Genomic DNA, 12947 nt, shown 5'->3' with positions numbered 1-12947 from the left:
ACTCTGAGAGAGAGAGTACCAGGGAAGGATTTTGAGCAGAAAATGAAGAGACTCTAAATGTAAGTTGGAAAGAACCATGTGGGGGTGACCTGGGGAAGGGAGGCTGGGGTTGGAGCTCAGAAACCAGGAAGTTGGAAACATAACAGCTGCCTTGGGGGGTGGGAACATGATCTTGCCTTCCTGCCTTACTGATGGGGACAGCAAGGTGCCCTCAGAGACAGGGAGCCAAGGGGTGGGGAGGGACAAGCCTGGGGCTGTGCAATGTGCTTCTGCTCCCACAGGGAAGTTTGGCTCTTCCTCTGGCCCTGGATCCCAGGTTGTCCTCACACTGTCTCCACCTGACTTTCTGTTCTGAGAAGTGGACCTCTCCCTCCATCTCCTTGGGACAAATAATTTGAGTCATTTCTGCCTTTTCAGAGCACCTAAGAAGCTGGTGTCTCTCTCCCCTTCCAACTGTGGAGCTTTTCAAGTTTCACACACAATTGACATTCATGAGATTCCGTTTGAAGGCAGTCAACACACAGATATAGACTCAATTTTTTTTAGATTGTCTATGTGTCTTTATATGTTTTATTTTTGAAGATACACTCCTCAGTATACAAATAATAGATTATAACTAGGTTAAAGTTTATTATTTTTAAAACAGACACACTTTAAATACCAACGATGGTACTACCACATCACGAAGGACTGTCAGATCCTTGAGCCGCTCACTTTCTTTTCTTTGTCTGACTTTCTTCATTTGTATCTCAGCGACACCAACTCCACCCCTGCAAATGTGGTGAGAGTCCACCCTCCCTGATATAGGAGGGAAAAGAAACAAGTCATTCAGATTTACATGGAGATGTTAGAGTTTTGAGAAACTGATGAGTAGAGAGGCTTCATCCCATAGAGCAGAGAAAAGAATCCAAAACTGACCACACACGTGGCAACACATGAACCATGAGAAATCTTTGCAGGTCAGGGAATTCTGGCCTCTCCTTTACACGGTGCTGAACCTGTTGGTGATTCTATGGAACGAGGTCAACTTTCAAGTTTGCTTATATCATACACAACATTAGTGTCAGATAAGCTACAGATAAAAATAGAGAGAGTAAACCAATTTTTCCTCAGCGAAAAATATAAAGAAATATTTTTACAGCATTGGGAAAGCAACTTTTTTTTTAAAATGGGAATCATAGCGTGAATGTAGGGGGAAATTTGGTACATTGCAATCCAGTAAATATAAGAAGTGTTTCTCATAGACACCCAGAGCTGAGTGAATAGAAAACCACACAACTGGTCAGGGTGTGAGAAGGTGTTTGCAAAGTCAAAATGACACAAGGGACTGGGACTGAGAAACAGAAGCAATACTTACAAATCTGTAAGATGACAGCAGCAACATTAGAAAAATAAGCAAATACTTTAACATGCCACTTACAAACATTGACATCCAATCTTCTTTATGGGTTTAGGCAGAATTTTGCAAAGAATCATCCCCTGCCACTCAGGCTTACTTTTCTGTGACTAAAATTACAAGTTTATGGGAGAAATACAAACTCCTCGACAAAGGGCATGTATCTTCTATTGTTATCAGCTAAATTACTATCTTCCATCCAAGAGTGTCTGTCCTTGGACATAATATGAACTGTAGGATCATCTTATTCTTTTATAAACATGTTTTCTTTATGGATATGAGAGAGAGGGGAAGGAAGAAAAAGATAGAGATAGAAAAGTCAATGAGAGGGAACATAGACTGGCCACCACCTACATGCTCCCCAATAGAAATTGTGCCAACAAGCTGGGCATGTGCCCTGACCAGAAATCAAACCTGTGACCTCTTGGTGCATGGGTCAATGCTCAGCCACTGAGTCACACCAGCTGGGCCATCTTATTTCAATTTAAATAGTTCATGTTTATTCTGATGAACACGTTCTTGACACCCAAAATATCTACAGGATAAAATGTCTATATAAAATTAAACTACACTTGTCATAAGGTAAACAATTTTAAAAATCTAAATCTATGAAAATATGCTACGTAAAACACATGTAAGCCATATACTCATATTTATGGGCCCTCTGGATGAATGGAGCTGTCCAGACCCCAGTGCTGAATTTATTACCACATCTCAGTATTACATAACACATATAATAGAAAAGAATTAGGGGAGATGGTGGTGGTCCATAGTCTTAGGAGAAGCGTCCTAGATACACATGCACATTCCTGGTCACGGCTGGACAGGGTTTGGTCTGCACGACCTCTTGAACGTCAGCAAGCTGTCCTGACTGGTGGATTCCGGGACAACAACTCTGAATATTCTTTGCACTACCAGAATTCTGTTGTTCATACATAAGAAAAAGAGGTGAGTAACAGTGGAAATTCTTATGCAGAGCTCTTGATATTTGTTTTTCCGTTGTTAACGTGAAGCTCACGAGACTAATCACAGGATGTGGTGGGCAGTGTCCCCACACCACAGTGTGTACAGTGTACAAGGTGTTTGTCACACAGGAAGAGAACCAGCTCTTCTCACCCTAAAAATAGCAGGTGCTAAAAGTCTGATTTGAGCCACATCTTTGAATATCCCCACGCAGAGTCAAGGAACCATCTGTCTCCCTGCAAAGGTATCATATATTATTGACTTTCTCCCCCTTTTCATCCACCCCTCCAGCCCTTCCCCTCTGACATCCATCAGTTTGTTCTTCATTTCTGTGTGTGTTTTGTTTATTTCTATCATGTTGAAAATTTCACATATAAGTGAAAGTCTTTCTTTGTCTGAATTATTACACTCAGGATAATACCCTCTACGTCCATCCGTGTTGTTGCAAAATGCACAACTTCATTATGTTTAATAGCTGACTACCATTGTATTGCATATACATATCATGCTTTCTTATCCGGTTATCTATGAATGTAGACAATTCAAAGGAATTTTTTTTCTAAAATCTTGACAGAAGCTCAGATCATTGATTTTGTAAGTTTTTTCTTTTCTAATATGTGCATTTATAATATTTTAAATCTTTAATGTTGAGAGTATTACAGATGTCCACCGATTTTCCCCCATTGCCCCCCTTGATCATGTTCCTGCACCTACCCAGACATTCACCACCCCATGATCTGTGTCCATAGACAATGTATATAGGCATATATGTTCTTTGCTTAATCTCTTCCCACCTCCGCCTTCCGTCTGAGATTCACCAGTCTGTTTTGTGTATTCACGACTAAGTTTCTTTTTTTTTTTTTTCTTTAATCCCCACCCTAGGATATATTTTTATTTACCTTCAGACAGAGTGAAAAGAAGAGAGAAAGAAACATCAATATGAAAGAGACATGTCCATTAGTTGCCTCGTACTCAGCCCTGACCAGCACAAGAAAGACCTGTAACTGAGGTACATGCCCTTGAATGGAACCAAACCTGAGACTCTTCAATCCTTGAACCAATGATCTAACAACTGAACAAAACTGTCCGGGGAATCTGTGTTTCAATTTTCTTTACCCATTTATTTTGTTCATTAGATTCCACAAATAAGTGAAATTATAGCTGGTTTTTAATTTTCTCATTTCATAGGTGATGTGTCAGTTTGACATTATCATTGAAATAAAAACATTCATTTCTCTCTTGGTTCACACATTGATCATTGAGAAGTATGGTTCTTTATTTCCAAAATGTAGGCTCATTGGTTACCTTGACTATAGAACCAGGGGACCCTTCCAGAACCCTCGTTGCTACTGGGTAAACTTATCAGGTCTGCAGGCTGGCTGGGGCCACCAGCAGTGTTCATGGGAGTAGTTTTCCTGCCTCCCAGGGACCCTGTCACCCCCCTTCCTAGGAGTGTTGGGTCTGGGTTCTTCCTGGGCTAGTGGGTGGCCAGAGCAGCGTACACACTGGGCTCATCTGAGGGTTTCTCTGATCGGAAGGAAGGGGGTGCATTTGTCTCCTGTCTGAGGGCCAAGAGGTTCAGATGGGCATAGGTCACGTCCTGGGGGGCATCAGATGCAGCAGCCTGGAGCAGGGGGAAAGTGAGGAAGATAAAACATGACTGGAGTTGGGGAAATCCTGGGTGTGTGGAGAAAATAAAACCCACCTGACTGCCCATCTGTCTGTCATTTTCTTCTTGTTTGACCTTTGTGTTCAGAAATTCCTTTGACTGAGAGAAAGAAGAGCTGCCTATTCTCTGCCTGGGTCTTGATCTTGAGGGGTTCACCTGGGCATATGTCACTTCATCAGGGTCTTCATCATGCCTGCTCTGTGGAAAGAGACAGTGAGGCAAAATTGGTGTCTCCTGATTCCACTGCAACATCCTCCAGTCAGTTACTCACATATGCCAGAAGGAGATTTAAACCTTAATTCAGATTTTGTTCCTTTTCTGATTAACTCTGCAGGGACTTCTGGATGTTTCTATGGTTCTAATGCTTATTTTAACAGCCTATCTCTTGCACATCTAGATCCAGGCACATGAACCACCGTCCTGAAGAAGAATCTCCTGCCTCAGGACATTTGCACATCTGTTTTCTTTCTGCCCACCCCCGCCATGCAGTCTATGGCCTCCTCTTGCTTTATTTCCCTTCACAGCACTTTGCTCTCTAAAACACTGTCACTTGTTTGCATACTGCCCCTCTCAACCACAGGTGAGCTCAAGGAGTGTGGAGACAGTGTTGCTCAGGGCTGCACTGTGGCACCTAAATGGAGCTGTAAACAGTGGGCTCCTCATCACATCTGCTGGGGGAATGAATGAGGGTATCCTGAAGACATATGGGGGATTCAATTATTTATGCATCTTCCTGAGACCTGGGGCTGCACAGGGTCAAGCAGAGGACGAGGAGCCAGCAAAGGGATCACAGAGGAGGAGTCATGAGGTCACAAGGAAACCAGGGCAGTGAGTCACAGCAGGACAAGCTGGGTGCCCAGAAGCAGAGGTCAGTGTGGACACTGCTGAAAGCCAGGTGATGTTAAAACAGAGCAGAAAAGTGTCCATTGGATTAGACTTGGCAACATAAGGTCCACATAAGGTCGTTGGTGTCTGGACAGAAGCAGGGCCTCACCTGAGGGTCCAGCTCCATGCTCTCCTCAGGTTCTGGGTTCTTTATGACAGATTCTGCTGGGACAGAACAGGGTGTGTCTCCTGGCAGGGTCTTTGAGATCTCCTGTCTGCAGATCCAACTTCCTCCCAGATAGACCACTAATACAGGGTTGTGGTGTAGTACCAGGTCACATAGTGTAGATTTTAGTACGTCTCACCTCGGACCCCACACCCTCCAGTAAAACACTCCCCATCATTTCCTGAAATCGCTATTCACCCTTTAAGGCAGCAGCTGCCTCTTCCGGGCACAGAGGGGCTGCTCCTGGGCGCCCATAGCTGGGTTGTAGCTAAGGGAAGAAACAGGTGAATTAAGGGCAGAGATTTCCTGATTTACGATTCTAGAGAAATCTTTGTCTCAGCTGACTTCGTCCATCTATTAGATTTTCCAGTGGCAAGTATGAGCGACCCCTTCTGTGGCCCAGGTCACCTTGATCTCTACTCACCTGATGCCCTGTGTTTGCTCTGACGCTGGTATTGAAGGAAAAGGAAGAAGAGGAGGAGGAGCAGAATAAGGGCCACAGAGATCCCTATCAGGACATACTGGTGCCATGGGAGACCTTGAATACAAATGACATTATAAATGAGAACATGGTGTTTACTTCGGCAGCACATATACTAAAATTGGAACGATAAAGCAAAGATTAGCATGGCACCTGCTAAGGATGACACGCAAATTTGTGAAGCGTTCTATATTTTTACAGAAAATAGAACCACACTATACAAAAATGGCCATAAATAAGTACATATCAATTATCACCTTCAATGTGAATGGTTTGAATGCTCTGATAAAAAAGACACAGAGTAGCTGACTGGATAAAAAAATCATCACTCACATATATGTTGTTTACAAGAGACCCACCTCACAACAAAAGACTCACATAGGTTAAAAGTGAAAGGATGAAAAAAAAAACCTTTCAAGCAAACGGAAAGCAAAAAAAGCTAAGGTAGCAATATTCATATCTGATAAAGTAAATTTCAAGATGAAAACCATAACTAGAGACAAAGAAGGTCACTACATAATATTGAAAGGATTTATCCAACAGGAAGATATAACCTTGGTAAACATATATGCACCCAATATAGGAGCACCAACATATATTAAAAATCTTTTGAATGACTTCAAAGGAGAAATTGACAGCAATACAATCATAGCAGGGAACTTCAACTAACAGCACTGGACAGATCTTCTAGACAAAAAATTAACAATAAAACACAGACTCTAAATGAAGCGCTAGATCAAATGGATTTAAGAAATATCTACAGAGAATTACACCACAAAGCTACAGAATTCACATTCTTCTCAAGTGCACATAAAACATTCTCAAAGATAGACCACATGTTAGGGCACAAACTAAGTCTCTATGAGTTCAAGAAGATGGAAATCATATCAAGCATCTTCTGAGATCACAATGGCATGCAACTAAAAATCATCTGCAACAAGAACATGCAAAGACATTTGAAAACATGGAGGCTAAATAGCATGTTATTGAACAATGAATGGGTTACCATAAAGATCAAGGAAAAAATTACAAAATTCCTGGAAACCAATGAAAATGAACACACAACAACACAAAGTCTATTGGATGCAGCAAAAGCAGTTCTGAGAGGGAAGGTCATAGCACAACATGCTTACCTCAAGAAGCAAGAAAAATTTCTAACAGAATATCTAACCTCACAACTTAGAGAACTAGAAAGCAAACAAAAAGAAAACCCCAGAGCAAGTAGAAGTAAGGAAATAGTAAAGATAGGAGCAGAAATAAATGACATGGAGACCAAAAAAACAATTCAAAGGATCAATAAAACAAAGAGCTGGTTCTTTGAAAATATGAACAAGATTGATGGACCCTTAGCTAGACTCACCAAGAAACAAAGAGAGAAAACCCAAATACACAAAATCAGAAATGAAAGAGGAGAAATAATAACTGACACCACAGAAATACAACAGATGTTAGCAAATATTATGAACAATTATACTGCAACAAATTTGACAATCTAAGTAAAATGGGTCAATTTATAGAAACACATAGTCTCCCAAACCTGAACCAGAAAGAGATAGAAAACTTGAACAGACCAATAACAACTAAGAAAATTGAAGATGAAATCAAGACTCTCCCAGCAAACAAAAGCCCAGGCCCAGATGGCTTCACGGGGTTATTTTACCAAACATTCAAAGAAGAACTGATACCCATTCTTCTCAAACTATTTGAAAAAACTCAAGAAGAAGAAAGACTTTCAAACCCGTTTTATGAGGCCAGCATAATTCTAATTTCAAAACCAGAAAAAGACACTACAAAGAAAGAAAACTACAGACCAATATGCCTGATGTACATAGATGCCAAAATTCTGAAATAATACTAGCAAATCAAATCCAGCAATACATCAAAAAATTATTCACCATGACCAAGTGGGATTCATCTCAGGAATGCAAGGTTGGTACAATATTCACAAATCAATAAATGTGATACACCACATAAACAAAATGAAAGATAAAAATTACATGATCATATCAATAGACGCTGAAGAAAACATTGGACAAAATCTAGCACCCATTTCTCATAAAAACACTCAGCAATCTGGGAATAGAGGCATCATATCTCAACATAATAAAAGCCATATATGAAAAACCTACAGCCAACATCATACTTAATAGGCAAAAATTAAAATCATTTTCCTTAAGAACAAGAACAAAGCCAGGATGCCCTCTTTTGCCACTCTTATTTAACATAGTACTGGAAGTCTTGGCCACACCAATTAGAAAGGAGAAAAAAAATAAAAGGAATCCAAATGGGAAAGGAGAAAGTAAAACTGTCATTATTCACAGATGACAAAATACTATATGTAGAAAACCCAAAAGACTCCATCAAAAATTTACTAAACTTAATAAATGAATTTGGCAAAGTAGAAGGATACAAAATTAACGTCAAGAAATCGACGGCATTCGTATACACCAATTATGAACTCACAGAAAGAGAAACTAAGAAAACAAGCCCATTTACCATCGCAGCTAAAAAATTAAGATACTTAGGAATAAACTTAACCAAAGAAATAAAGGACCTATTCGCAGAAAACTACAGGTCATTGAAAAAAGAAATAGAGGAAGATATAAAAAAAAGTGGAAGCACATACCTTGTTCATGTATTGGAAGAATCAACATCATTAAAATGTCCATACTACCCAAAGCAATCTATGGATTCAATGCAATCCCCATCACAATACCAATGACATACTTCACAGAACTAGAACAAATACTTCAAAAGTTCACATGGAACCAAAAAAGACCTCAAATAAACACAGCAATCTTGAAAAAGAAGAACAAAGTTGGAGAGATCACATTACCAGATTTCAGGTTATACTACAAACCCACTGTAATCAAAATAGCCTGGTACTGTCACAAGAACAGGCATATAGACCAATGGAACAAAACAGAGAACACGGAAATGGACCCAAGGCAATAAGCTCAATTAATATTTGACGATGGTGGCAAGAGCATACAGTGGAGTCAAGACAGCCTCTTTAATAAATGGTGTTGGGAAAATTGGACAGCTACATAAAAAAAAAGAAAAAAGAAAGAAACTCTACCATCAACTTACACCCTACACAAGAATAAACTCAAAATGGATAAAAGAGTTAAATCTGACTCATGAATCCATAAAAATCCTAAAAGAAAATGTAGGCAACAAAATTTCAGACATCATACACAGCAAAATTTTCACTGATACATCACCTAAGGCAACAGAAACAAAGGAGAAAATGAACACATGGGACTACATCAAACTCAAAAGCTTCTGCACAGCAAAAGATACAATCATCAAAACAGAGGGGACAGTCCCCACACCACATCCTTGGTGTCCCTGTGAGGTACCCCTTCCAGAGAACGTCAGAACCAGAACTGAAAGGAAATCTAAGCTCTGGGCCATGAATCTCTCCTTTTACACTTGGGGACCCAGAGTAACAGACAGAAAGGGCGCATCCAAGTCAGCATCTCCAGAGAGGCCTGAACCCCCTCATGACTGAGCCCATGTTACTTATGTACCCACCACCTCCCTATTGAGACCTTCACTTACCCCTCTGGGGGCCTGACTCCGTGGGGTGTAGGGACCAATCCTCAGAGCCTCCTGGGGATGGAGATGGTAGTGAGGGTTGGGGGCTCCCTGCCGTCCACATAAGGTTAGTAGCTTCTTCACCACTCCACCTGTCATCTTCTAGACTCTGGGCCCTGTAAGCCCTGTGGTGACGCATTTCAGCCTGACTCCAGCCCCCCTGACACACAACCCATTCTTGTGTTTCTGGGATAATTAGGTTCCCTGATAGACTCTCAGAAATTCCTGGGTGGTCCATGCCCCCTCTGAGCAGGATTCTTCATGACTCACCAATGGTGGAGATTGGGATGGGGAGGTGCATGAGAGAGTCTTAAAAACAAAGACAGGAAAAGGGTGAGTTCCCTGGGGTGACCCTGGAGTCCCCATCTCACTCAGAATCTTCTCTACATCTTCGCTGGCCCCTCAAGCTTCTCCTGCTGCCCACCAGGCAGCTTCAGGACACAGGTACAAGGCTGGGTTGACAGGGTTGGGAGATTCTCTGGGTGACTATTTCTAGAGCCCGTTGCTTCCTTTCATAATTAATTCAGGGCACAGGACTCTGAGTTGACAGCACAGAAAGACATAGACAGGGCTCCTCACCTGAGACCCGCAGCTCCAGGGGCTCACTGGGCTGTGACAGCAGGTAGGGGGCGGTGCTGAGTGAGCTGTAGCACCTGTAGGTGCCCCCGTGGGCGGAGGTCACAGGACTCATGGAGAACTCTGCCTCGTACTGCTGAGCTCGGCGCTTTGATGGAAGACGCAGGGGGGGATCTGCTGCCCCCTCCTTGGACAGAAGGAAAGTGTCCCTTGGACTCTGTGACTGACACAGCAGGGTCGTGTTCACTCCTGAGGTCACTCTGGTGCCTGGCAGCACTGAGAGGGAGGGTCTGTCAGAGAGCTGTCCTAGAAAAAGGGAGGGTGGGTGAGGGGCAACCTGCCCACCTTGTTCTGGCCGGAAAGTCACCAGGCCTCTCTCTGAGGACCCTCCTCTCTGTCTCTGTTCTCTCTGAGTCTTTTTCTCCCATCACAACCCTGTCTCTCTACCTCTCCCTCCCTAGGTCCTACACTTTCATTCTGGCCATGACCACCCAAGACTCTCCAGCAGGGCCTGTCCAGAGACTGGTCCCTGACTGAAACCACTGGCTCCTCACCTGCCACCAGGATGTCCAGGGGGTCACTGGGGGCCGACCACTCAGAGGACAAGTTATGTCCACCGTAGCATCTGTACCGGCCCCCGTGGGAGCTATGCACTGTGTCCAGGGAGAAGTTGGCCTGAGAGAGCCCAGCCTGGGGCTGCGGGACAAGGCTCTGGGGGAGGTCCTGTCCTCCCTCCTTGGACAGAGCGAATCTGCCATAGCCGACATCAGAGTGACACTGGAGGGTCAGGCTCTGTCCAGAGATCACGATGGGGCCCTGCTGGGCCAGGAGGGAGGGCTTCCCAGACACACCTGAAAGACCAGACATGAGTACAGGGGCTACTCCTCCCTTAACCCCTTTTCCTGGCCTGGCCCAGGTCTCATTGTCTCTCTGTGTTGCTGCCCCAGGAGCCCCTGTGCTCCCCTGACCCCAACTCTCACATGGGGCTCCCCTCCCAACAAAGATGTCAACAACCTGTCTGGTGCTTCAATCCATGGAAGGGACAATAATGGGACTCACCTGGGACCAGAAGCTCCAGGGGGTCACTGGGGTGTGACCACACCTGAGAGCTGTTCCTGTAACAGCCATAGCATCTGAACGTCCACCTGTGCCTGGGGGTCACAGGGCCCACTGGGAACAGGGCTTGATTCTGTACTGGGGTGTGTTGTTGTGAGTCCAGGGTGCAGGAGAGCCTGTTTTCTCTTTCTTTAGTCAGGATGAACCTGTCAAATCCCTGCCCTGAGCCACACTGGAGGGTCACGTTCCCTCCAGAGGTCACGACAGGGCTGGGCAAGGCTGAGAGGCTGGGTTTGCTGTAGGATCCTAGGAGAGTAGGAGGCAGTATGTTAAATGGGGTTCACACCTCCCTCCTGTCCCCCAGGACTGGGCTGTGAGAGGAGAAAAACTCTGAGAGCAGACCCCTTCCTGAAGGCAGAGCTGGAGGCTGGGACCCCAGAGAGTTCCCTCACCTGTCACCACCAGCTCCAGGGGGTCACTTTGCTGTGACCTGCCAGTGAAGGTGACATAGTAACAGGAGTATCTCCCTGCATCATGCTCTGTCATGTGTGTGATGGAGACCTGGGCCTTGTCCCCATGCTTCCATTGAATCGGTGTCTTTATTTGCTCACGTTGTTCTCTAAAGAGACAAAACTGCAGGGCTTCCAGGGACCCCTGACACCAGAGGGTCACAGGACTCCCCAAGGGGATTACAGAGCCTGGCTTTGCCCAGATGGTGGGTTTGGGGAGGGTCCCTGAAAAAAATCGAAGGCTGCATCACAAAGACCTTTCCACCCCTCAGTCCCCTTCTCAGCCCAACATTCTCACATTTTATTACCTCATCCCAGAACCTCTGAGCTCCCCCCTGAGTCTCAGGGATGAAGTAAGAGGTGGACATGGAGCCAGACAAGGACTCACCTGACTGCTTGTGGATCCTCTGGTTCAGACTCAACCCTGGAAGAGAGACCCAGTTAGAGATTTGCACCCGGTCGTCTGAGCTGATTCCCTTCCCATCAGGGCCCCTTCCACACTGCTGCCTGAAACTGAGGTTCCCATACCAGGGTAGTAGCCTCCCCATCTCCTCCTGCTGCCCCCTCCCCACATCCACACTGACCGAGGCAGAGAATCAAAGGGAGAATGGACCTCATGGCACCTGCTCTGCGGGCTTCTGCTCTGAAGATGGATGAGACCCTGGGCCTGAAGGGCACAGACACCCAGGATGTGGTGAGTCAGGAGCTTCTGCCGCCTTCCGGTTCCCACCACTGTAAACTACACAAGGGGTTCGTCCCGCCTTCTCAGAGGACTGGGTGTTTCCATGAGGAGGGCTCAGGAGGACTCCAGGACCTCTGGAGACTCTTGGCCAAGATCTGGGGTCTCCTCTGACCCAGGACACTCGACCAGACCTGACCTCCTGCTCAGAGAAGGCAGGTCCCAGGTTCTCATCCTGAGTTGACCCTGACTGGATGGCTCCAAGTAGAACTCCCTACACATTTTCTCAGCCTCCCACAAACAGAATTTAATTTTGGTATTAACTCATCCAAAAAAAAAGTTTATTGATCATCTACTACCTGCTGAGTACTTGGGTCAGAAAGACATTTATGGTCCAGGAGACCCATTTTCTATATTCTGAGAAAGTTCTCTTAGCAGAGTATGGGCTAATGTTGCCATTATGTTTCTTACAAAGGAGAAGTGAGAGAAAATATGAGAACAACTGGGACTGTGAGTAGACTGTAGTTGAGAAAGTGACTGTTTGAAGACATGGAATCCTTAAAGGTGGGAGCGAGACTATTTCTGAGAGGAAATAACATTCTAGAGAACCCTAGAGACAGAGAGACTCTCTGAACAACAGTAAGAGAGGGTGAGGTGCTGGATGATCATGGGGGTGCTCTCCCATGCAAGGAGGTGGGATTATCTCCATAAGGCAAAAAGAATACATACAAATACACTGTTATGTTCAGACTGATTTATGAAGTTCATATGAACTAGAGAAATGCAATATATGAAAATAAAACATACAGTCGACGATAATTGAACTCAAGTTCTACTGTTTCCAACCATGTTACATGATCAGCAACAAGGATTTACCACAAAATTCTTGTTTAGTCCTTCACAGTCAGAATCACATGCCGAGAAGAGAAATAAGAGGAAGGAATCTCAGTGTTGCTTCTAGTCTGTG

General features: G+C 44.3%; 1 protein-coding gene and 1 non-coding gene across 2 annotated transcripts; one reads left to right on the top strand and one right to left on the bottom strand.

The window, feature by feature from the left end:
* Positions 1–3716: 3716 nt before the first annotated feature.
* LOC118639325 (leukocyte immunoglobulin-like receptor subfamily A member 6) lies at positions 3717–11919 on the bottom strand. Its single transcript, XM_036275674.1, has 11 exons — positions 11886–11919; positions 11690–11725; positions 11245–11526; positions 10796–11098; positions 10291–10587; positions 9740–10042; positions 9125–9175; positions 5504–5617; positions 5023–5075; positions 4065–4226; positions 3717–3983 (listed from the first exon to the last, which is right to left on the bottom strand). Exons 1-11 carry the CDS (start codon positions 11917–11919, stop codon positions 3837–3839), a joined length of 1782 nt encoding a protein of 593 aa, XP_036131567.1. The 3' UTR covers positions 3717–3836.
* LOC118639727 lies at positions 5652–5757 on the top strand. The gene has a single exon (XR_004961279.1). It is a non-coding gene; the product is annotated as a U6 spliceosomal RNA (small nuclear RNA).
* Positions 11920–12947: the final 1028 nt, after the last annotated feature.

Source organism: Molossus molossus, unplaced genomic scaffold (genome assembly GCF_014108415.1).
Source record: "Molossus molossus isolate mMolMol1 unplaced genomic scaffold, mMolMol1.p scaffold_m16_p_21, whole genome shotgun sequence".
In the NCBI taxonomy this organism is placed as follows: domain Eukaryota; kingdom Metazoa; phylum Chordata; class Mammalia; order Chiroptera; family Molossidae; genus Molossus; species Molossus molossus.
Note: the sequence above shows the minus strand (reverse complement) of the source record. Positions and strands in the feature narration are given on the sequence as shown.

Coding starts and splice junctions, on each gene's coding strand:
- LOC118639325 (XM_036275674.1), bottom strand. CDS start 11,919: ATGAGGTCCATTCTCCCTTTGATTCTCTGCCTCG. Junction 10,043..10,290: donor CCTGGACATCCTGGTGGCAG/GTGAGGAGCCAG, acceptor CCCTTTTTCTAG/GACAGCTCTCTGACAGACCC. Junction 5,076..5,503: donor GAGCAAACACAGGGCATCAG/GTGAGTAGAGAT, acceptor CTGTCCCAGCAG/AATCTGTCATAAAGAACCCA.